Source organism: Triturus cristatus, chromosome 4_2, assembly GCF_964204655.1.
Source record: "Triturus cristatus chromosome 4_2, aTriCri1.1, whole genome shotgun sequence".
NCBI lineage: Eukaryota > Metazoa > Chordata > Amphibia > Caudata > Salamandridae > Triturus > Triturus cristatus.
This window is the reverse complement of record NC_140586.1, coordinates 566,183,549-566,209,135: the sequence shown is the minus strand read 5'-3', so window position 1 is coordinate 566,209,135 and position 25,587 is coordinate 566,183,549. Positions and strand designations below refer to the sequence as shown.

General features: G+C 48.1%; 1 protein-coding gene across 1 annotated transcript in view; it reads right to left on the bottom strand.

Moving 5' to 3' along the window:
* Positions 1 to 1,425: 1,425 nt before the first annotated feature.
* Positions 1,426 to 25,587, bottom strand: part of AKNAD1 (AKNA domain containing 1) — a 318,415-nt gene continuing 294,253 nt past the window's right edge. Inside the window, exon 17 of the mRNA XM_085600134.1 lies at positions 1,426 to 3,392. Coding sequence (XP_085456260.1) covers positions 3,237 to 3,392 — 156 coding nt within the window. The 3' untranslated portion in view covers positions 1,426 to 3,236. The remainder of the gene's footprint in view (positions 3,393 to 25,587) is intronic.

Here is a 25,587-nt window from a genome sequence, read left to right as displayed (position 1 = left end):
GTTTTCAGTATTCTGTCGTGACCCAGTTATGTTGTTACATGTTCTATTTTTCAATTTCTATTCCAGGCGTGAACTTGGTAGCCATTTCAATAGTGGAGAGTGACACAGGTCACACCCGCACAGTGGTATCTTCTTGCCACCAGTTGCTAAGAACGGAGCCCCCATTCTTTATACTAAGGTCCTGATGAATGCCCTGGACCCACTTGGGCCAACACGGCAGAAACATGTCGCCCGCTTACACTACGGTTAGGGGACAATCATTTCCCCATACAACCGCCCATTGATTTTAATATCATATAGGTACCAATCACATTAAAAACACAATTTGATAACTATAATGATTTTTACTCTCACTCACTTTCTCACGGGTCCCCACTTAGTTTAGAAGTGCATCACGGTTTTAGTGGGCGTGGACTGGTCAATGATGAAGCATGACACCAGGTGGTGTGTGGGGCCAGTCAATCACATTTTGTGAGATGCCCTCACTCACAATATAACCATAACTTCACAGTGGTCACTACACTAGGAGCAGCTCTTATTGTAGTTAACAGTATACTCGCATCTCTCACATCTAGATCAGGTGTGTGCTATTGGAACTACATTAATCAAATCCACATTAGCCTCCGCCCAAGAAGGTCTTTACTCTTTAGACCAACGGGTGGTGTGAACAAGGATATTTGATTACCACCATCTCTCTTGATACTTCAACACCAACAGACCCTGGTACCTAGACATGTATTCAATATCCTATGCATTAAGTGTAAAGCAAGCCATCTCCATTAAATCATTCTACCACACCTCAAAAGCACCCTTTATAAGGGGTGTGTGATCATTGAGGAATCAAGATTACTTTCTATTCAAAATCCTGAAAAACAGCATGCCCAAAATAGTGAACCCGGCACTCTCTAGTTATTCGCCCAAACAAGCAATTTGATGCCTGAAAATGGCAAGTTATCCCACTCACCCATTACATTTTGCAAGGCTCATGTCAGGCACCCAAAGAATAATTTCTAATTGAATATTGAGCTGTTATATTGTAAGTTTGTTCACACTTTCTAAATACTACAATAGATAATTAGGAAGATCTTTTTCTAATACACTCTGATTGTGTGGTGATGTATTTACAAAAGAAAAATAATCTCTAAGATGATTGACACAAAATGTGCCTACATTCCTACATTCCAGAAACAAATACTCAGCATAAATCTATCTCAGAAGCCAAGAAGCCACAACATACACAGAGGGTATTCTACATATGCCACAGCTAGAAGAAAGCAAAACAGCTCAGTAGCGAATTTTGGAAAGTAAACTAATTTCCCCCAAATGATTATAAGTGTGAAAATGTATCCATCAGTTCTCTAAAAAAACATACACCCTCTTGTGAAGAATGCATAATATTAAACAGCAGAGAAGAGTAGTTCAAGGTACTGTCTTAGAAGTGAAAACTAAAATTGTAAAGAATGTACAGTATGGGAGCATGGCAAAAGCATTCTTGTCCAGCTGAAATGATAAAGTTGTAGTCTATCAAGTTGTGATAAGATGTTTCAGGTTCCTCATACAAGGAGGTATGAACAAGAAAAAAGAAACCCTGTTCATGCAAGGTTGAGCACCATTAAACCTTGGATTACTGTTTATTATGGTTTATTGCTCAACATAAAAACAAGGTATCTTATGCATATTATTGAAGGATTACCCTTCCTTTCAATTATCTTTTGAAATCTGCTTTCTACTAGCTGAATGCTCACGAAAAATGCAGTGACTGTTTATTTATGATATTTCCAATGCTATACATTACATTTTTATTAACTGAGTTCTCAATTTTTGTCAGGTCCTATTTTGCAATAATGACGAGTAATGCCAATGTTATCAAGTATAAATCAGCTACATTACTAAGATGAAGTCTAGTCCAAAGACAGTCTTGGAGTTTCTAGTACTTTAGTTTATCATTATCAATCCTGCAAATTTCCCAGGTTTCGGTGCACAGAAACCATAAATAAAGAATTATTGAATGTCTTTGCCTACTGCTTTAAACAAAAGATAATTGATATTTTGAACATGCTCATATTGCCCACAGAGCAGTTAGATTCAGGAATTACACAAGTGTCAACAATGAGCAAACCTTTATCCCATAATGGGCTGTACCATGACCTAGCCTTTGAACTGAGTTTTGTGAACGACGCATCAGAATGTACCTCTTACAACTAGGACAGTTTGGAATTTCTTATTCAATGACATCCTGATTGACATGGTTTACTTGTGAAGAATGATAAGCTGTATCAGTGGCATTAGGTACAAGCCTAACTATAGGACTAAGATGGACTCTAGCCCAAAAAACACTTTGAATTTGCCTCAAGATGAGTAATGGCCAACCCCTGGCTCCCACTGAACTTGGTCAAAGCTGACATTCTGATGGATGGCGGCAACTTAGACATTAAAATTCCCACTTTCTAGACTTTTAACAAGTGTAGATAACTTACACCCCTGCCGAAAAGTCTGCTTTGTGTTAATATCAATTGCAAGGCCTTAGCAGTCACATGTCTGAACAGTTCCAGAAGAGATAATGGATATGCTCTTTATTCTAACTTTGTCAAATCTTTACCTCTCAGACTACTAGTCCTTCAAAATGCAATGTACTGATGTGTTGCCGATGTGAGCGTTCATCTCCGAGGTTATGGAGCCTTCACTGAGTCTATTTCAAGATACCATGCTTTGTGAATACATCTGGATCTGGTCCATCTTTTTTGTGGCAATCTTGTAGCACATTGTCTTTTCAATTGCTGTATGAGTCTTGTAATAAATATATGAAACAAGGGCACTTAAATAAAACATTCTGTGCACTATTCTGAATTTGTGATTAAACGTCTCTGAAAAAAATAACTTTGGCTTTACTTTGCAATGAGCATGTCACAAGCAGGTGCATAAAGTACAAGAGCTACCCCAAACTTTTCATTTTTGTGGTGAATCAACATATTGCACCTCATTCGTTGAACACCCATGTCCATGCCCTGTTTATCCGGCTTTAGGAAGGCGATTAAAACTTTTCTCTTCCCCCTTGCTTAACGCTCTTCCTTCTTATTCCACTCCTCTTGCCGTTTCTCGGTTTTAGTGATTTGGTTCCGCTCTCTGATGCTGCAGCGCCGGGACGCCCCTTTGCTGGGGCAGCTGTGCGCTTTATAAATCAGTATAACATAACATAACATGCCTCTCTTTTCCAAATTATGAACAATTCAGCACTGCTAAGAAGGGCCATGTCTTAGTAACAAACAACTGTTAAGACTTCTTCGCGACTGCACTTTAGCGAGGTCTGCTGATACGGTTTGCACCATCCTCTCTGTAGTTTTTTTCATACTTTTTGCAGTCTGTATTGCTTGATCCAAAACAGAGTGTAGAACCTGTTGAGGAACAATATAGAAATTAGAAATACATACAAAACCATTTTTCATACCTAAAGGAGGGTGAAATTAAGCCAAAAGTTAAATATAAAAGCCTACCTTCTACAATTTGTTTATTTGTGTGCTGGCGATGTTTGAACCCAGTGGTATTAATCTGTGGATCATAATCAGGTCTGGAAATAGGTGAACATCTGGGAATTATTTGAGGGGATGTTCAAGAATGATGTTGAAAAAGGACTCAGGAGTCCCATGTGCTAGATACATCTCAAAGGGCTAGATTAATCAATAGTTGTCCTAATTCCACTACGAAGTAGAATTTGCACAGTGGCAAAAAACAGTCCGCGTATATATGCCACTTCTGAGAGCCCCATATGGGATCAACCAAAGGAGAAATGCTGATGCCACATCCATCTGCATTTTTTTCTTAAATGTGCACAATATTTTCTGTAAAAGTAGCCACGATGGTGACAGAGTGAGGTGTGCCTTCCCTTTCCACCTAGGCCATCAACCAGACAGGGCCACTCCTACAAGTGGCCTGCAGAGGACCGCTAAAAGTGAGGAGAGAGAGGCTGTGATGAGGGACAAAATGGTGTCTGGCTCACTGCTGATGAGGCCTGCTAGGTGAATGCAGGAGGTCCCATGTGGACGCCCCTGTAGTAAAACGATGCAGAGGCTCACACACACTGAGGAGCAAGGGTGACCTATGCAACACCTGAAGAATGGGAGAAGGGCTCCCCCCCTGCTGGCAATGTGTTGTGCAGGAAGTGATGTAGCAGACCTGTTAGATTGAGACACACCGATCAAGGGTCAACTTGAGGGAAGTCTTTCCTAGAGCAGGTCCCAAAGTGAATCTTAGTACTGCTGGATTTCACCAAGTACAACCACAGACTGTAGAGCGCTGACACCAGTGACTGTGGATGGGCTGTAGAAGTTGAGGAGGCAGTCCTGCAGGCAAGGTATGGAGGCAGGGTGTCACCGCTGGTACTGGGGATCAATGAGCCTGTATAGTGGGAGGAGTAGTCAGACAGTGTAGAACAGAGGTGCCTTTGTTTCAAGAAGGTCCGGATATACAGTCTGAAAGGCTTTGACAAATTATATGGAGCCATAGTGAAGATTTTCCAAGGAGTTGTCTATCTGAAAATGGTGGTACAAAGCATGGGTGGACTCCTACAGTATAACAAGACTTAGATCTAAGCAGGGAGACCCAAACTGTCAGCAGGGCATAGAGCAGAGCCACCCCTGTCCCCAATTGAGAAAAGAGGGTACTGGTGCAGGACTAAAGAGCGTAGAAGACAATCTTGGCCCTCAGAGATTAGCCAACTAAATGTTGGGCACCTGGTGGAGACCCCCACACCATTACAAAGCATCATGGAACCTCCAAAGTAGGAAAGAAAACTGCAACAGTGAGGAAAATGTTCACTCGTACATAAAGTGCAAAAAAGCCTCTTAGCGCTTGGAATCTAGAAAAGCCATGACATAAGGTGAATTGCTAACAGGTAGCACAACAGGTCACCATGGGGCTGCTAAAGAATACACAATAGGCTTTATGGAACAGTTCTTCCGCAGTCTGAGATTTGCAGGATGTCAGAAAGATGTACAAGATCTGGGGGAGAAGGTTTTTCAACTGAAAGAGACCAATGCCAAAAGATCCACCAAGCAGGTGGTATTGAAACAGAATATGCTTATTGTTAGAAACAGGATTTCTGGCTGGCTAAGCCAGGCAGAAACCACCACTCTAGTCAGGGCAAGGAAGTTACACACCAAAGATAACCCCTGCTCACCCCATTGGTAGCTTGACACTAGCAGGCAGGCTTATCACGGAGGCAATGTGTAAAGCGTTTGCGCACCCACACAGCAACAACACCCTAGGTACACCACAAAAGAAACTCCACACAAGGTTATATATAAAAGTAAATAACTAGATAAACCTTAATTTTACCAGGTCTATCGTGAGGGTCAAAGGGAACAATATTTAATGACCAATAGGTTTCTCATCCCCTTGTTCAACTTACAATAACTACAAAATCAAGAAAACTAGGGTCAGAACAAGAAAAGAATGATAGAGCTCGTGAATACTTCAGTAAATGAAGAAGAATCCCATCAGCCACCGGGTAGCAACCACCATCATTTGGGATTCAGTGTCCCTGACTGTGAACCCCATGGAAATCGGGGCAACAGCACCAATGGACAACAAAAAACCTTACTTATCGGTTTTAGATATAGTATCAACCGGGGTGCTCAATAATGTGGTTTAGTTGATAGTGGTGATGAGGGAAGCAGGGCAGTGAAAGTGAAAATTTAAAATCATCTACTAGAACCGATATGATACTTTATTGGTTCTGTTCAAGTGATGAAGTAAAACCAGTGCAGGAGCTGTTTTGAAAAAATAACTGCTCGAGTCCAGCTAGAAAAAGGGGTCTACATGTTTCAGCCACTTGATAAAGTAATAATCAGGCTTTCGTCAGGACCTATGATGTAATGCTACTGCTGTATATCTCTGTGTAATCCCAAAAATTAAAAAAACACACTTGTATTGGAAATAATACAACCTACTTTGGTTGCGAATTTCATCGCATAACACTCTGTACAAATTCTTCAGGAGTGTTGCTTCATTTCCTAAAAAGTAAAAGAAAGCATTCAATGCCAATTATTATGCATCACGCCTGCTCTATCAACAATATCTATGTGTGCTCAATCCTTTCAACTCAAAGCACATCGATGTGTTCTCACATTATTCCTGTATCAATAAAGAACCACAAAGAAAGACGCTTACCCGTTCATGTATGGGAGCTCTCCTCACCTCACCAGGCATCCGCTCTGGAAAAATGAGGCCCCGCTCTATATGGAAATAAACGGGTATATACTATTTTGGAAAGACCAACATATGTCTTAAATACCATCAACAAACAAAACAACGCACATTCTTCATACCAAATCCTAAAAACTGAGGCCTAATAGCCCTGTAACTATGCCTCTATCTTTTAAAAGATGCCAGGAATACCTAGGAGCATGTATCTAATTAAATCATGACACTGTCACTCCATTTAATGACTGGGTCTGAAAAAGCTCCTCGTAAGTAGTGAAAGATACGAGAAAAATACGATTGTCTCACACATCAAGACAATCTCGTACCTATGACAATGAAAATATATATATTTTGTCTAATACCAATGTTATTTATTACATCAGGCGCTTATAAAATCAACTGCCACAAACGCCTAACATGTAGCTTTATGAAAGTCTGCTAGCAACACTCAAATAAGCCTGCAGCTCAAGATACACTTGTAAAATGTAAGCAACGCTCACTCAATACTTGATGGAAGCGTATAACAAATCGCCCTTCGAATATCGAAGAGAGAGCGAGTCTCCGAGAATATTTAAAAGAAAACTCCAAAGTTAATCAGGCGGGAACTAACCTGTCCGTCGGTACCTCGATTCTTGACAGAAGCAGGAAGGGGAGGCACCGACCTACGTATGACGTTAGTTTAAATACACAATTGCTCAAACAAGTGTATCTTGAGCTGCAGGCTTATTTGAGTGTTGCTAGCAGACTTTCATAAAGCTACATGTTAGGCGTTTGTGGCAGTTGATTTTATAAGCGCCTGATGTAATAAATAACATTGGTATTAGACAAAATATATATATTTTCATTGTCATAGGTACGAGATTGTCTTGATGTGTGAGACAATCGTATTTTTCTCGTATCTTTCACTACTTACGAGGAGCTTTTTCAGACCCAGTCATTAAATGGAGTGACAGTGTCATGATTTAATTAGATACATGCTCCTAGGTATTCCTGGCATCTTTTAAAAGATAGAGGCATAGTTACAGGGCTATTAGGCCTCAGTTTTTAGGATTTGGTATGAAGAATGTGCGTTGTTTTGTTTGTTGATGGTATTTAAGACATATGTTGGTCTTTCCAAAATAGTATATACCCGTTTATTTCCATATAGAGCGGGGCCTCATTTTTCCAGAGCGGATGCCTGGTGAGGTGAGGAGAGCTCCCATACATGAACGGGTAAGCGTCTTTCTTTGTGGTTCTTTATTGATACAGGAATAATGTGAGAACACATCGATGTGCTTTGAGTTGAAAGGATTGAGCACACATAGATATTGTTGATAGAGCAGGCGTGATGCATAATAATTGGCATTGAATGCTTTCTTTTACTTTTTAGGAAATGAAGCAACACTCCTGAAGAATTTGTACAGAGTGTTATGCGATGAAATTCGCAACCAAAGTAGGTTGTATTATTTCCAATACAAGTGTGTTTTTTTAATTTTTGGGATTACACAGAGATATACAGCAGTAGCATTACATCATAGGTCCTGACGAAAGCCTGATTATTACTTTATCAAGTGGCTGAAACATGTAGACCCCTTTTTCTAGCTGGACTCGAGCAGTTATTTTTTCAAAACAGCTCCTGCACTGGTTTTACTTCATCACTTGAACAGAACCAATAAAGTATCATATCGGTTCTAGTAGATGATTTTAAATTTTCACTTTCACTGCCCTGCTTCCCTCATCACCACTATCAACTAAACCACATTATTGAGCACCCCGGTTGATACTATATCTAAAACCGATAAGTAAGGTTTTTTGTTGTCCATTGGTGCTGTTGCCCCGATTTCCATGGGGTTCACAGTCAGGGACACTGAATCCCAAATGATGGTGGTTGCTACCCGGTGGCTGATGGGATTCTTCTTCATTTACTGAAGTATTCATGAGCTCTATCATTCTTTTCTTGTTCTGACCCTAGGTTTCTTGATTTTGTAGTTATTATATATAAAAAAAGCCTTTGTATTGTCATAAATACATTAGAAACATAATCACATAGTTTACACTGTGCCAACTGGCACTGGGCAACTTTTACAGGGGACTATTTACACACGACGGGGCCCATGGGGCCACTGTCCAGGCCATCACAAATCACCAATTGTAAATGTAGCACAAATAATCAATGTATAGCACAACCAGTAACTACTGGTAAAGTTATAAACTTAGCATGAGATCCTGCAAGGTAAAACAGAGGATGCATAAACCACTTTGCGCATGAATCACCTTAGGCATAAAACTACATCAGGCCCAAACCTCCTTAGCATCACAGATTATGCAATAGGCATTTACAGTAGGCATCACAAGCAAAAATACATTATGCAATAACTGTAAGCAGGAGCGCCATCACATAAAAACATTGGGCATCACATTAGGGCCTTGTGCCCTACCACAATAAACTGAGTCCCAGGCCGACTGGCCTCTCCCAGGGGCCCAAGTGCCCAACGTCCAGATTGTCAGGGCTGGCTGCACATGCAGCGGAGTAAAAGTGCGCAACAAATCAGGCCTAAACATGGCAGCTGCCCACTAGTTGCTGGGCAGCTTTAGAATCAAAATATGGGCCTGGGCATTCACTGTGCCCTCTGTAACAGAGCTGCGCCACGTTGCAGCTGCCCTCTATCACACGGGGCAGCTGGGGGAAATGCCTTGGCCCTACGGTGCCCTGGGAACCCTTACTTGGTTCCTATAATTGCACACAAGCGTTGCAGTTGCCTACTGGCGGACGGGGCAGCTGGGAGAAATGCCAGCACCAACCAGGTGCACGTTGGAGTCCCACTCTGGGACTCTGAAAACGCTGGTGCCCCCTCGGTGCTGTGGCCCACTACGGCGGCGCCACTGGGGAATTTGGCCTCACACAGGGGATAACTGACCCCCATAAGAGGCCTTGGGAGCACAAGCCAACCTCTCCCACCTCCGTCCCCACTCACCGGCAGTCCAGGGACTCCAGTCTGCTCCTCGGGGAGACTGTTTTTCACCCGGTCCCTCACTTGAGACCGGGACTTCTGCAAGGAGCCTGCAAGGCTCCGGACGTCCTGGGCTGCTCGCGGGGCTCCTCCCAACCACATGGGAGGAGCGCTCAGCTGACAGCGGCTTCTGGGTGGTCGTCAGAGCGGGGTAGGCTCCCGCCTGGCTTCTCTGGGTTCACGGGGCTCCCTTGACACCACGGGAGCCCCTCTCGGCCCGCAACACCCCCGCCTCACTTCCGCTGGTAACACGGAGCTCTCCCTCGCTCTCGGGAGCCCCGGTGGAAGACGCCAGCTTCTTCCTCGCCCTACCGCCTCAGCTGGCAGATTGCTGCAGTACTTGTACCCTACACCGGAGCGCGGGGTAGGCTGCCGCCCGGCTCCTGCTTTGTTCTTTGCGGCATACACAGGAGCGCAGGGTAGGTTCCCGTCTGCTTCCTGTTTCTTTGTGGTCAGGCCCCGCCCACGTCTCGGTGCGGGTTGCCTGACTTCTTGTCTCGCGTTCCACACCCGGGTCGTGGCGGTGATTCCTCTTCACAGGCAATACGGGGTAGACTCCCGTTTGGCGGCAAAAACGCGGGGTGGGCACCCGCTATAAATTAAAGGCGCCAGAGGCTGCAAAAATGCGGGGTGGGCACCAGCTATGGATTAAAGGCACCAGTGGCTGCAAAAACGCCCAGCACCAGCTATTAAAATAAGCACCAAAAGTGGGGGAATCCCCATTTCAAAATGCTCGCAGCTCCGTGCTGCAGTGAAAACAGAAGCGCTGCTCCTCAAAGTCTGCACAAAAGCGCTCCCAGGTGCTAGGTTCCACAAAGTCCCCAGGAAGGCAGAATCAGAGGAACTTTGGTGCTGGGGAGACCCCAGGAAGGCACAGCCAGGCAGGCCAGCACGCAGGGACCCACAGGAAACAGTGGCTGGGTCCCGCGGCGGTTCCTCCTGGCAGAGTGTCCCCTCAAGAACACAAGCACACACAGAACAACATACATGGGGTCACCGCCCCTTCTTATACACACATTTCCTTTGTTACCAACTGTAGGGCATGGGGAGAACCAGTTACAACTGGTTCTGGAGCATTTTGTTTTGCTCAACCCCTCTTCCTATTCCCAGGACAGGCTAGGGACATCAGACGCACCACAGGAGGTGGAGCCAGCATTGTGTAGGGAAGGCACTGCCCTATTCAGGTCCCAGGTGCAACTCCTCACTCCCATCTGCATGCAGATCTCTCTATTCACCACTGGGCCGACTCACCCTGACTCCTGGGATTCCCCACACCATCCAGCACCTGTCAATCACAAGCCAGACATGCACTCCACATCAGGCAGGCAGACACACAGCACACTTCTAGAAGTGGCACTTCTCCTATAGTTATAATAAATCCACGCACATCATTGCGCAGCATTTATTCTTACGAGTTTGCACCTACTAAACTTGACCCTGTACTCCTCTCACATCAGGAATTACCATGGACACACATATCCCCCATGCATTCCTATGGGAGGGCAGGCCAGTCTCACTAAATGTAACACAGAGCGCACGCACTTTACACTGGGACACAGTGCTAAAGTGCCTAGAGGCCTAAAACCACTAACACTACATAGGGAAAAAACTAGGATAATTGCAAAAAGTTTAGGGGTGATCCTCCCAGAAGGGCCAAGTCCAACACTTATCTTCAGGGGGAAAACGTATTGTTCAAGAGAAACTGTAAGTCCTGGAGAAGTGTTCCCACTAAGGAAATATACAAATCTGGGGAGTTGCTTGAGGTATAAAGCGTATGGACATTGAGAGCTATATACAGTGGATGTTCAGGGTCCTACTTAGAGCAAACGATGAAAAGAAAATCATGCTGGATAGAACAGACAGAACTACAGACCTGCTGCAAGCTTGCATTCGCCCCATTGGGCATGCTAATCAAAATCCACCATTATCAATTAAAACAACATATCATTACAGTGGCTGTGTCTCGGAGTGAAATTCAATTAATTGAGAAGTATTTATGGAGTGCTGCTTGTCACCGAGTGTGTATCCAGGTGCTTGCTGTAGGTCTCATTCTAAGAGCCAGGTCTTGAGCCCTTCCTGAAGTCGGTCAGCGAGGATGAGGTGCAGAGGTGGAGGGTGTTCCAAGCTGTGGCAGCAAGATGGGAGAAAGTGTGTCCTCCGGCACGGCAGCAGAGAATGTGAGGAATCTGTGCAAGGGCGAGGTGTGCCTTTCAATTTGAGAAGTTTCATCCCCAGCTGAAGCAGCATAATCTCAGAGAATTCTACTCAATAACTGACTTGCTATGCTCCATTCCGCATCATCTCCATCTGGAACAGCAGACTTTCAGTAGTATAGCTGGAAATCCCTCAAAGCAGCCAAGGACTTCCTGGTCATTGAGTCTGCTCCTATGGGGTGCAGTACCTGAGAAGGAAGACTGGTAACTAGGGCACTGAAATGTGGAGAAGAGCATGAAGGATGGGGTCGAGAATTATACCAAACTGCCACAGAGAAAGGCAGCCCTCAGTCAAGTGTAGCTGGTGGGCCACTACCTATCAAAAGAGGCGTCTGCATACGGGCTCAGCTTCAATCCCCAGTGACTGAAGGGGGGGTGCATGTGTGACAGAGCTAAAATGATTACATGAGCTGTGAAGCTGAGTAAGATGCTAGGTGGAGGAAAGAAGTGAAGTGCGGTTTATCACTGTAAATATATGGCCAGGGAAACAGTCCTTTAAGGGTACTTACTCTCCCAGTTATGAGTAGGCCCACTGGAGAACAAGGGGGAGAATCTATGTTGCTCTAAAGTTGCAGAGGGGGGAGGGGTTGAGTGTATATGGAGATGCAACAGGGAAGAGGAGTGTGATCAAGTTCAAGAGGGTCGCTAGGAGGGCGGGAAAGTGGACAACATTAGAGTCTATACCAACTCACAATGGGTAGAGACATAAGGATAGCTTTCTGCAACAATCACAATCTAAGCATTTAATGGCACTAAACACACTTAGGAAAGTCAGAGAGGCGTTTGCATACTTCAGGAAACATATCTGCTTACTAACGATACATAGAAGCTAAACTAACACTGCTACCCGGCAAAGCATTTTGTGTCTTCCAAAAAACGAATAGCAAAATAGCTGGGATGGTCATCCTCTTTAGGGCACAGATTTCTACATGATTAGTAAATGTGCAGACAACAGTGGCAAGTAGCTTCTATTGAATGTTCAAGCCATGGGAAAAGAGGGTTCCATAATGTCTGAGTACGTTCCTAAACAGAGTCAAGAGGCCTTTTTAAAATCCACCCTATAAGACCTATGGGTCCCCCTCATAAAAGTAAGATAGTTGAAACTCATGGTGAAGAGTATAAGGGCCGCGATTACCCAAGGTTTTAGAGTGACAGCAGTAGTGTCAGTATTGGAATCGAGGTGGCCAGCCAATATGGGATTGATTGACCTATGGTGGGAAAACAACCCACCCCAGGTGGACTACTCTCATTACTCGGCAGCCCACAAAACATATGCAAACATTGATATGAACCTGATAGACCATAGCCTCAAGCAACTCATGATCGGTGCAGAGTATAGCATATGACCATCCCCTGGTTATATGCAGCAAACAGCATGCATATGAACATCACACCTGAATGACCAGGTAGCAAAAAATGCCAATACAGGAGTAGCTGAAGGAATGCAATCAAAAGCTGCAAGCTACTGAGACCATGGATGTCATTTAGGGGTCGAAGCTGCAACCCCTGGCTTGCCCTTTGCGACCCCTGGCATTGACTTCTCGCCTCAGAGGTGGCAAAATCAGTGCCAGGAACACAGTGGCAACTTCTCCTTATGGACGTCGCTTAGTGCTACAGGCTCTTTGCTTTGTGTAAAAAAATGATTTACACGAATATTGTATAATATTACATTATTCACTGTTAGTGTATTAAAAAATAGAGCACAATTTGCTGGGATCTGACATTCCCTTGCAGCTAAGGTAGGCAAAAAAACGCTTTAAATGTATGTTGTTGGGGGCGTGGCCAAGATGGCGGGGTGAGCGGACGCTTCCTCCCGTAGCTCCTCCGGCCCGGCCAAGCTAGAGCCCTTTTCTTATGCTTTTCTCCCCCCGCTGAGGCTCAGCGCGGGAGAGGAGCGTGGCGGAGCATCAGGGGTGCACATTGGTGCTGTTTTGGTTCGGATCGCTTCGGGGGAACCCCCCCAAAAGTTCGATCGAGATCAAGGAACGACGACGGCGAGCCCGAGGGGCGGAGCGCATTGGAGAGCTGTCCGGGTGCCTCGGCTGGGCCTGGTGCTGAAAGTTGCGATCTGGAGGGGACCTGGCCCGCCGTTCGACGGTGACTGAAGGAGCCTTGCGGGAAGGGACCCGACGGAGTGGAAGGCTTGGGACGGGTGCCCCGGCACTCAGACTGGTGACGGCGACACCTCGCACTGCGGAGGCCCTAACCCCTAGCCGAGGTACAGCAGACTCCCTGATGGGGTTGGACCATCTGGGCCCCTGTGCGTGACAGACGGGGGCCGGTGGTGGAACTTATTTTACTGTGGGGTGCCTCGGGGGCCCCAGTGATGTCGTCGGGCCTGGTCGTTTTGGCCTGCTCCGCCCGGCCGCCATTTTGTCCCCGAAGGAGCAGTGGTGGCAGCTTTCGCCGGAGTCCTGGCTGCTGGATGCAGGCGACCCCCGCTGCTGCTGGGTTGACTACCGGAGGGATGTGCTGATGAGACCCCTCCACTGCGGCCCCCTTGGTTGTCTCACACAAGCTCTTGCGGCTGACGGTGACCGGACTGGGCCGCCATTTTGTCACCTGTGACGCAGCGACTTCACTCGTGGGGGATACCCAGGTCGAGTACTAGCCGGCGGCTGAGCATCCCTGGGGCGCCTGGATCGGTGCCCGACTGCGGAGCTAGCGATGTCTGGAAGAGGAGGCCCGAAGAAAGGGGACCGTACCCTGCCGGACATGCTTGGCAGGGCCCAGCACTTGCGGGACAGGACGCAGCCCTCACCGGGGCCCTCCCGGGCTCTGGCGGATGTGACTGGAGGGGAGCCACCCGTCACGAGGGCCTTTATGGAGGAACTGTTTAGCTCCCTCAGGGAGGACTTCCAGACACTGAAGCGGGAGGTGGCCAGCGAGGTCCGAGAAGTGCGCAGGGAGGTGGAGGGCCTTGGCGAGCGTGTGGAAGCGGTGGAGACGGAGGGCCAACAGCGAGCGGAGGAGATAGTCCACCTCCAGCAGGACGTTCTTCGCCTCCGGGAACAGTGTGCGGAGCTCCAGGCCCACTCTGAGGACCTTGAGAACAGATCTCGGAGGAACAACATCCGAGTGCGTGGCGTGCCGACTGCGGACGAGGGGTCCGATCTGGGGAGCTACCTGCGGGCCCTGTTCCGAGAGATCCTGGGGGAAGCTGCGGACTTTCCCATCAGCATTGACAGGGCGCATAGGGTTGGCCGGCAGCGCCAGTCATCGGCACCTCCACCGGACATTCTGGCCTTCCTGCCCGACTTTCCACTAAAGGAACGCATCATGGCTGAAGCCCGCAGGAAACAGCCCCTGACTTTCCGGGATCGGCCGGTGGCGCTTTACCAGGACCTCTCCGCCATCACTCTGCAGAAACGCAGGTCCTTTAGGATTGCCACTGACTTTTTGCGCGAGCATGAGACGCCGTACTCTTGGGGTCACCCCTTCCGCCTGATTTTTCGGTGGAACGGAGTGTTACACCAGCTACGCTCCTTGCAAGACATTTGTGGTGTCCTGGGGCTCACGGCGGCGGAGGAGGAGGGAGCTACGCCGTCGTGGCGGTCCTCGGAGAGACGGAACCGGCGGAGGTCAACGAGGCGGCGCTCAGCGACCAGTGTGGGGCGCCCGGACTCCCCTACCATCAGAGCGGACATGGCCGACGCCCTGAGGGCGGCGGCCGGGGACTCGACCGGCTCCTCTAGCGTGGCCTTGACGGCCTAACACACACTCCGGGGGGAGATGTCTTTAGCTTCTTTACATGCTTGGTACGGGGCGGGGGGGTTGGGGGGGAGCGGTTGGAGGTGAGTGGCTGGACGTCCACTTCGCTCTTTTCTACGGACTTGCCCGTTTTGGGGCTTGACTGAGACTATGGGGTGTTTGAGTTTGTGGGTGGCTAGTTGCCAGGGTTGTGTTTTGGGTGGGGGAGGGGGTTGTTTTGGGGTTGGGAAGGTCCCGTCCGATGTTGTCTATGCCCGCTTTGTTTTGGCTTGTCCTGCGCTGCGGCCCCGCGCGCCCCACCCGCTGATTCCCTGCCCATTGCATGGCGCTCCCGACCCCCGCGAGGAATGCCGGGCCTAAAGGTAGTGACCCTTAATGTTCAGGGTCTGAACAACCCGGTGAAGCGCAGAGCGATCCTGTCGTTGCTGGAGGGGACGCAGGCGGACATTTGCCTTTTGCAGGAGACACACTTATTGCCCCGAGATTGCCATAGGATGCGCTCTGCTAAGTTCCCTACCCAGCTCTTTTCCTCGGCAGCGAACAAGACGGCGGGGGTAGCCATTCTCCTAGCGAGCTCCTTTCGGGGGGAGGTGTTGCATAAGTGTGCTGAACAGAAGGGGAGGCTCCTTGCGTATCGCATGCGCCTGGGAGGCATAGCATTTACGGTCGGCTCCGTTTATAGCCCAAACGATCACCAAGAGCGCTTCCTAGATTCCGCGCTGGTGGATGTCACTGCTTCCCCCGACCGCCACATTATCTTGGGGGGAGACCTCAACATTGTCTTTGACTCTGTGATGGACAGATCGGCGCAGCGCTTCCCGCAGACGGGGGAACTGTCCCAGGCTGGGAGGGCCCGGATTGCGGAAATGGATTTGCACGACCTCTGGCGCTCCATGCACCCCACGGATAGGGACTACTCTTACTTCTCGCACGCACACCGAACCTACTCACGGCTGGACTACCTCCTGGTGAGTGGACCGACGCGTGCCGCTGCCACGGCGGCGGACATCGGGGTCCTGACCCTGTCTGACCACTCCCCAGTCACCGGCGTTTTCCAGTGGCCGGCGGCCTCCCCCTCTCGGGGGGTGTGGCGCCTCCGGGATACACTTCTACACAAAAAGTCGGTGGTGCAACGCATCGGGGAGGTCATACAGGACTATCTCACCCACAATAGCAACACTGACACCTCGCAGGCGACACAGTGGGCGGCATTGAAGGCCGTCCTCCGGGGGGAATTCATCTCTATCTCTGCAGCTGAGAATAAGGAGCGGCAACTGAAGAGGGATGAGCTGACAGCTCAAGTCCGGGAGCTTGAGCAGGTCCACCGCCGTACGGGGGCGCCGAGGGTGTGGAGGCAGTTGAAGGCAGCGAGGAAGCTCCTGTCAGCTCTGGATCTTGACAGGGCGGAGTACGCCGCCCTACGCTTGAAACATGCCTACTACACTGGGGGGGACAGATGTGGCAAGCTCCTAGCACACCGGCTCCGGGTCGCGCAACAGCGCAGCGTTGTGAAAGAATTGGTGGGCGCGGACGGGGGGGTTGTCTCCGGGGACGCGGAGGTAGCGGAGTCTTTCCGCGGCTTCTACGAGGCGCTGTATGCTGAGGAGCCCTCCTCGCCACGGGATGCCGACGGCTATTTGGAGTCGGTGACCCTCCCGGTACTGGATCCGGCTCAGGCTGACCACCTGGAGCGGGACATCCATGTTGAGGAAGTGATTTCGGCTATCGCGCGGCTGAAACATGGCAAGGCCCCGGGCCCGGACGGGTACACGTCGCTATTTTACAAGACTTTTTGCACGGCCGTGGCCCCTGTCCTTACTCGGCTATTTAACTCTTTCTCCGAACCGGGAGCCATCCCTCCGGATCTCCTGAGGGCGACGGTCGCGGTAATCCCGAAACCTGGGAAGGACCGGGCCCTCTGCGGCTCGTACCGACCCATCTCGCTTTTAAATGTCGACCTCAAGTTGTACACGGGGATTCTCGCGTCCAGGCTGAGTCCACACCTCCCCGACCTGGTGGAGGCGGACCAGGCTGGTTTTGTGCCCGGCAGACAGACGGTTGACAACACCAAGAGGGTGACGCATGTTCTGGAGAAGGCCTCAAGGATCTCGGGGGAGCGGATGTTGCTGTCCGTTGATGCGGAGAAGGCCTTCGACAGAGTTCACTGGCCGTATCTTGAGCTGGTCCTCAAGAAACTGGGAATCGGCGATAAGTTCCGCACCATGGTATTTAACTGCTATAAGCATCCTTCAGCGTCGGTGCGGGTCAACGGGTGTAGCTCCGGTGGCTTTGCCATCGAGCGCGGCACGCGGCAGGGCTGCCCTCTTTCGCCGCTCTTGTTTGCCCTCTACATGGAGCCGTTTGCTCAGAGGATTCGTACTAATCCGGATGCTGTCGGGGTCCGGATGGGCCAGTACGTCCACACCGTCAGTCTCTACGCGGATGATGTCCTGCTGACTTTGGACGACCCTAGGAGGTCGCTGCCTGCTTGCCTCCGAGAGCTGGACGCCTTTGCGGGGGTGGCCGGCTTCAAAATGAATATGAGCAAGTCGATGGCATTAGACGTGTCCCTGGCTGCGGAAACCAGGAGGGATCTTCAGCGGCTCTTCCCCATGCAGTGGTCCTCGTCCACGGTGCCGTATCTGGGGATTCTGCTGGCGCCTACGTTACCGGAGATGGTTACGGCCAATTATGCCTCCCTCAGCAGGAAGATCAAGGACGAGCTTGGCCGCTGGAACAAAGGCCTGCTGTCCTGGCTGGGGCGAATCGCGGCGGTCAAGATGACGGTGTTGCCCCAGATACTATATCTTTTCCGGGCCCTTCCGCTCCAACCCCCGGTGGGCTGGATACGACAAATGCAGGCTGACATCTCCCGCTTTGTCTGGCAGGGCAGCAGGCCACGCATGAAGAGGGTCCTCTCCACACTTGCTCCGGAAGCGGGGGGTCTCGGCATTCCGGACCTCCGTAAGTACTTTCAGGCGGCACAGCTCCGCTATCTGGTGGAGTGGAGCAGGTGGGAGTCCGACAAACATTGGCTCTTCCAAGACCAGGCAGTGGCGGGCCGCACCTTACAAGAGGTTCCATTCCTGCGCCGCGCGCATCGCCCCCCTAATCTTTACGCTTCCTTTGTTACGCGGGTCCCCCTGCGTGTGTGGGACGCGGTCTGTGAGGCCCGGGGCCTTACCACCTTCCCTTCGCCGCTCACGCCCATTGCGGGCAACCCGGACTTCTCCCCAGGGATGGAGCCGGGGGTTTTCTCCCACTGGGTGCAGGCGGGCTGCAGGGCACTCTTCCAGATCTATGGCCCGGAAGGAGTGGTTCCTTTTCAGCAACTCCGCCAGGAGTTCGGCCTGACGGAGCTGGACAGATTGCGCTACATGCAAGTTCGGCATTGGGCCCTCCAGCCCCAGGTGCGTGCCACCGCCGCCCGTCCAATTACACCGTATGAGAGGTGGTTGGCTACTCGGACCTCCGACGCTAAACTGATCACCGATCTGTACAAATACCTACAACCCCCGCCGTTTCACTATTACAACCCGGGGAGGGAGCGTTGGCACAGGGAATTGGGTAGGACACTCAGCCACAAGGAATGGGACAAAATTGCGTATCGGGCGCGGCACTCTGCATATCACACGGGCCTTACGGAGACCTTTACTAAGGTGTCCACATACTGGTACTACACCCCGGAGAGACTGTATGAAATGCATAAACACACTGACAGGGGGTGCTGGCGGAGCTGCGGGCAGGAAGGTACCCTTACACACATTCTTTGGGATTGCCCAGTGCTGACCGCCTACTGGAAGGAAGTCTTGGACGAGGTGGATAAGCACTTTGGGATAGAGCTGCCGCGACTCCCGGCGTATGTCCTGTTGGGCCTCCCCAATGACCTAATGTACCCACTGAAGTCCCGTAGGGGTAGGCAGATCGCAATCGCGCTGGGGTCTGCGGTTCAGAACATTCTAATCCACTGGCGCACAACCACCGTCCCCTCCATCACCGGTTGGTTGCATAGGCTCTGGCATGTGCTGGGGATGGAGAAGCTGTCGCTTACGGTTGCGGGGGAGATAGACCAATTTGAAGAGCTATGGCAACCCTTTCTAGCGCTGCTGTCCGCTGAATTCCGGGAGCTCACCTGCCCGAGGTATCTTAGGCTTCTCAGGCTGACGCCGCCGGTGACCCCGGCGGACTAGCTTACACGTGAGACGGGGACCCCCCGGGGAGGGGGGGGGGGTGCGGGGCTTCCTGGTTAGGATTACTCTGATGCGGGACCATAGGACGGGGGGGGGGGGGAGTGTTGTTGTTTCGTTACTGGGGGGATGGGGGATGGGAGGGGGGGGATTGTGTTCTGTTGAGGTGTTGATGGGGGGGTTTTTATTGCTTAGATTTGGGGTGTCGGATACGCGTGCGGGGATTCCACAGCTTGTATTTCTAGCTTTCATTTACTGTGTTTTTCCCCCTGACCCACCGCGCTACCTATTGCCAACCCTCTGGAGTTGCACCCTTTTTCTTTGACTGTATTCCATGTATCCTGCCCTCCTATCCCCCTCCCCCATGGTTTGTTTTGTCTCAATAAAACGTTTTAAACATAAATGTATGTTGTTGGCGTGCTTGCGGGTGAGTGTGTTCTGTGAGAGAGAGTGTATGTGTAAGTGTGTGCTTGAGTGAAAGTCAAAGGGCATGTGATGTCACTTCCACTACCCCAAACATTTTGATGAATTGACGTCAATGGCAGAAACCCAGCAGAATAAAACTCAATCCCGGAAATATAGTACAAAGATTTCAGACTAAGTAGTCAACTGCAGATGATGGACCTAAACAAGTCAGAAAATATGTTAGCTAATTTGAGACAGAAATTTTACAAAGAAAGAAACAAAACTGCTACATTTTTAACCGTTAGATTTAAATCCAGTTGAGGTCATAGATGTATAGGCTATATCAAGGATGAGGGTAGTTGCACCATTTCTTGAGGACAACCTTAAGGTGGATGGAGTTTGTAGATTCTATGAGCAGCTAAAAATGACTGGCCCAACGGATAAACAGTCCATGAAAAAGAATGTCAAGAGGGAAGGTTTGTGTAGGTTGACCCCTGAGCAGATTGAAGAGCTCGACAAACCTATTTCCAAGGAAGAAATAGTAACATCCATTAAGGCTGTAAAGCCTTCCAAGTCTTTGGTCCACATGGCTTTATGCCGTAGTTCAATAAGATATTTTGGTGAGTCATGATGGACTTCCTCTCATGCCTCTAAACGTCCTTCAATAGCATTGAAAGAGTTGCTCAATCCTTGACCGAAGCAAGAACAGTGATCATCCATAAGCCTAGGAAGGACGATTGTGGATTGTAGAAACCAATTTTGCTCTTTACCGTAGACATCAAGGTATATACTAAGATCTTGGCAAATAGGCTCAATGGATCATTGTCACAGCTGATACACTTAGATCACCTTGGCTTTGTCGAAGGACATAAGGAAAGTCATAACAAGAAAAAGATGGTTCCCCTGATAGACATGGCAGTGCCACTCAAGGGTAGGTTATTCTCCTCACCCTTTATGTGGAACAAACCTTCAATAGACTGGAATGAAGCTTTTTGGCAAAGACTTTGAAAGCTTTTGACTTTGCCTTGTCCTACCCGAATATTGCGTAGACTGCTTTGCTTCCCCTGCAGCAATGGTCAGATGTAATGCCTTTGATTCCTGTGAAGTAAAGGTGGAGAGGGGAATGAGGCAGGGTGCCTATGTCTTCTCTACTCTTTGCTTTTTGCATGGAGATCTGGGCACTTCCAGGATTAGAGGGATGCAGCTGTGTGCCAACAAGTTTGATTACACAATGTTTGCAGATGCTGTTGGTCTCCTTATCCGACTCAATAGAGTGCTGGTGCTGCTCAGGAAGATAGATGTATTCCACAAATTATCAGGGTTTAAGATAAACATGACTAAGATGGTTGTGATGGGCCTTATGATGACTCATGGTATACTAGTGAAGCTTTAGGAAACCACCCCACTTTGTTGGAACGATACATCTATTAAATACCTGGGCATACATGTTACACCAATGAAATGGGGGGGGGGCACTTTTCACAGCAAATCTACCCACCCAATGGTTATCTCCTTCATTGGCTCAACCTGCATTTGTCCTGGCAGGGATGAATGTATCTGTTAAGGGTCTTTCAAGGGTCTGGTTCCTCTTTCAGGCTTTCCCAATAGGTTTGTATGGAGCAACATGATGGAATTGCAGAGAGGATGCACCACATTTATGGGGTTAGATGTGAAAATGAGAATGGGTTTAAGGCAGATTGTCTTGAACTTCAATGCAGGACGCCTGGGCACACTAGACATTCTTGTAAACTACAGGAGAGCACAGTTGAGGTACATGTGGGAGAGGACAAATGCCAGAACTGAGAAGCAATTGTGCTTCCAAGAACACATGCTACCTGGGTGCTCGCTCTGGGAACTCTCATTGCATTCACAGCCAAATGATCAGTTGCAATGGGGGGTCCCTAGACACATGGGACGCTATTAACCATGCTGAATTAAATACAAGGACTTCATCGACAACTGATACGGAATTTCTGCTTCAGTCCATAGAACTGTCACAACAACACTGGGAATCATTATGGATAAAACGCTCGAATTATAACCGAGGGTCGTTCAGACGGAGCTCCAGGGCCAAATGGTCTCCCCCAGTCTCTGTTTAAACAGGATACAGAATTTTGGGCCAATCAATTGGCACCTCTTTTTTCCTATTGCCGGATCAAATCGGTAATACCGGTATCTTGGCAAGGAGCCATTATTCATCCAATTTATAAAGGTGGTAAGAGATCAGACCCGAAAAACTATAGGATGATCACCCTACTGGACGTGGAATCGAAATACTATGCTAAGCTGCTCCTCCAAGATCTGGCATCCTGGGCTGCAAAAAAACATCTTGTACCTTTCAGCCAGACAGGATTTGTGCAAAAATCAGGCACCATAACAAACTTGCTTGCAATTTCTGTCCTGATGGATAAAGTGGCAGCCTCAGGAACGTTAATGCATGGTTGTTTCGTTGACTTTAAGGCTGCTTTCGACCGCATACCTCGAAGCCAATTATGGCTCAAACTGCGGAAATGGGGGATTCCACCAGCGTTACTACAAGCCATAATCACGCTACACACTAACACATGGATCCGTATAAAACTTGGGGATGGACCATACACCTCAAGGAAAATACAAACAACCCGCGGAGTGAAACAAGGGTGTGTGTTGGCGCCCCTTCTTTTCAACCTCTTCATCTCCGATTTGTCAGAATTACTTGACAAAGTTAATTCTCATCCTCCAAAACTCGCCGGGACAAGAGTTAGTAATCTACTGTTTGCGGACAATCTGGTCCTGCTTAGTCACACCAGGGTTGGCTTGCAGAGACTACTTGATCGGTTGTCTCTATACACCACTGAAAACGATCTGGAATTGAATTTAACAAAGACAAGGGCAATCACCTTTGGGAAAAGGAAATATCAAGGTGGCGGTTGGCAATACAATGGTAAAAACGTTGACAGAGCCCTTTCTTTCAAGTCCCTGGGGGTTCACTTGGACAGAAGGGGAACATTCTCTAAACATAGAGACGAGGTAGAAGCTAAAGCCCTGACAATCCAGGTGGATTTCAAGACTCTTGCAAGGCAACTGTCTGGCCCTAGTCTGACCCCACTCATAACTGACATGAAGGCAAAAATCATCAATTTCCTCACCTATAGCCAGGAGATCATGCAAGGGAAAGACAACAGCCACGTAAACAAAATAATAACAAGAACATTCAAACAGGTGCTGGGTCTACCAAAATCTTCATCTCCCGCTCAAATACGTCCTGAGTTTGGACTTCACGACCATCAAGCAGTAGGGCGTGGAGCATACATCAGGCTGTGCAATAAGTTGCGTACCTCCAGAGAAGGAAGCCTGGAGGCTCTTTTGTGGGTGGAAATCTCAGCCGGTCAACTTGGCAGTTCATACCGGCGCTATCTGCAAGATTCTTTAAAACTCCTCGATATAGAAGAAATCTGGTCCTCTAACCCATCGCAGCAGGCACTTAAAATTCACATCAAAAGAAACATCTGCCTTTGGTCCTTTCATTCGGATAGAGCCCAACTGGTGCAACGTAGGCACGCCTGGTCAATTGTATCAGGATTTAAGCCAGGGATCATGGCACCCCATCTGTCATGTACCTTCTCAGTGCTGTGGAAAAAAAGATTTTTGGCACACAGAATGGGTGAATGGCCATTTCTGTATCATCTGCCAAGATGGCGCTGTGCAAATCCCAATGTAACATGCAGGGGGTGTGGGAGTAGCACAGAAACAATTGAGCACGTGGTATGTCTATGTCCTGCAGTCCATGACGATCGAAAGACCCTGTTAAAGAGCGAATGGAACAAACTCGGCATTCGCACGTGCCGGCAAGCCATCCTTGCATCAATGAACCCGGACAATCCACAGCTTAATATCCGGTTCACCAAGTTCATCACAGGAACAGCAAGAACATTTATACACAGAGCCAGCAAGCCATCAATGGTTAACTATCAAAGGACAGATTAAGCCCCACACTGTTTCACTTGATTTGCACACTCGTCCGCACCACTCAAGAGCAGCAGATTACGGCTTTTGGCGTACAGACTATCTTGCTTTCCCATGTATCCCGGGAACTTTCAAATATTATATGCAGGGATTTTATTATATTGCATTACTAGGGACTTTACCATAAATATGGAATCACATTACAGCATTATTAATTATTGCCTTTTAATAACTAATGTCTGCCTGTGGCCCTAGCAGGTGATAAAAATAGAATGGATGATTATGGTTCTTAACTGTCTTTTAATTACTTTTTTTTTTTTTTTTAAAAGGGTCGTACTGTTAAGATGAGTTAATACTTTTTATTATTGCAAAAAACAGGTTTCTAGGACCTTAAATTATCTTCTGATGAATTTCATCTTTTTTACTCATTGTGATGGTACAAATGTAAATATTTTAATAACCATTCTTGATATACGTTTTTTATTATGGAAGCATGTTCACCATTGTAATGATTTTTATTAATCAAACAATAAAGTATTTCCTAAGTTTAAAAAAATCTGAAGAGCTAACCTTCCCCATTTACCCCGCAGTTCGGTCACTCCGATTTTCAGTTGAGTCTGGTCAGACAAGCATTCTGGGAGTGGGAAACTACCAGATGCATAAAGCGGGCTGATCTTGATCTCGTCCACAAAGGGAAAATAAACCCATTTAGTAAATTAAGAGGGACTTTAGGTTGGGAGAGCGCAAGCACTTTCTCTGTACTAGACATTGACACTGGGCACCATAGGACCGGGGGGGGGGGGGGGGGGATGCAAGTGGAATTCCAGGTAGCTGGGAAGAAAAAAAAAAGAGATTTCGCCTATAAAAAAAAAGGTAGCTGCTCACCCACAACAGTTACAGAGCGGCTGTGGGGGTTAGCGACAGGGAGTTCCACGTGATGTCCTGGAGGCACTAGAAGAATAAAATGCGCTCCTGTCGCTGCACTTTTAGACAATTTAAGTGCTGTTCCAATAAATCACCCTGATCATCAAACTCAATTGTTCATGCATTTTTCACTCAGATCACCAGATTATTTCATAATTATTCAAGGCACACTGCACCACTGTTTCAATTCTGAACTTTAAAAATAAAATGCTTCAGTATACAAAAATGGGCTGGCGACCCCTTTACCGTAATGGACAGAGTATCAGACACTGTTGCAGCGGTCCATTTGTGACCATGTACGGTCCCAAACAACAAATCTTTCAAAAAGGCTTTTTAGGTTTTGCCTGTGCCGACCTAGCTGTCCTCCACGTATAGTTACATTCTTGCCTCTACTCTGGAAGCGGGAATACGAAATGTCAGCACCCGTGAAGTAGAGCTGCTGACACTGCCTACTCTGAAAAGCGTTTCTGAAAGATTTGTTCTTTGGGACGGCCACCAACTGTTTTGATGGCCATCCATCAAAACAGACTCCCGAAGTGGGAGTTTGTTTTTGAAAAACTAATACCTATGACCCCCACACCTCGGGCGGGGGCAATTCTGGGTGTGGGAGTCATTACTTTAAGTTTTCTGTTTGTTACCACCAGGTTGAGGTCTGGGGCAGAAGCACAAAGTCCTTTTAACAGTGAAATGGAAGCAACCTTCATAAATCAATGGACAAGGTATTCTTTACTCCTATCACAAGTAATGACAGCCCTTTCTTCTGCTGCAAAAGGCTAAAGGTACAGAAACTGCCAGTTGTAATTTGCAAATATTGTTATCATAGGTACTGACATAACCTATGAGTAGCCCTCACTAACTCTTAATTAAGGGCAGGCCTATTTATAAGATGTTATAAAATGACTTGGTTCAAGTAATAAAACAATCATTTCCTCAACAATTATTTTGAAATTGCAAACTAAGTCTCATATTTCTTCAAACATCTTCCCAAAATAAATCTGCCAATAACTCAGGTGA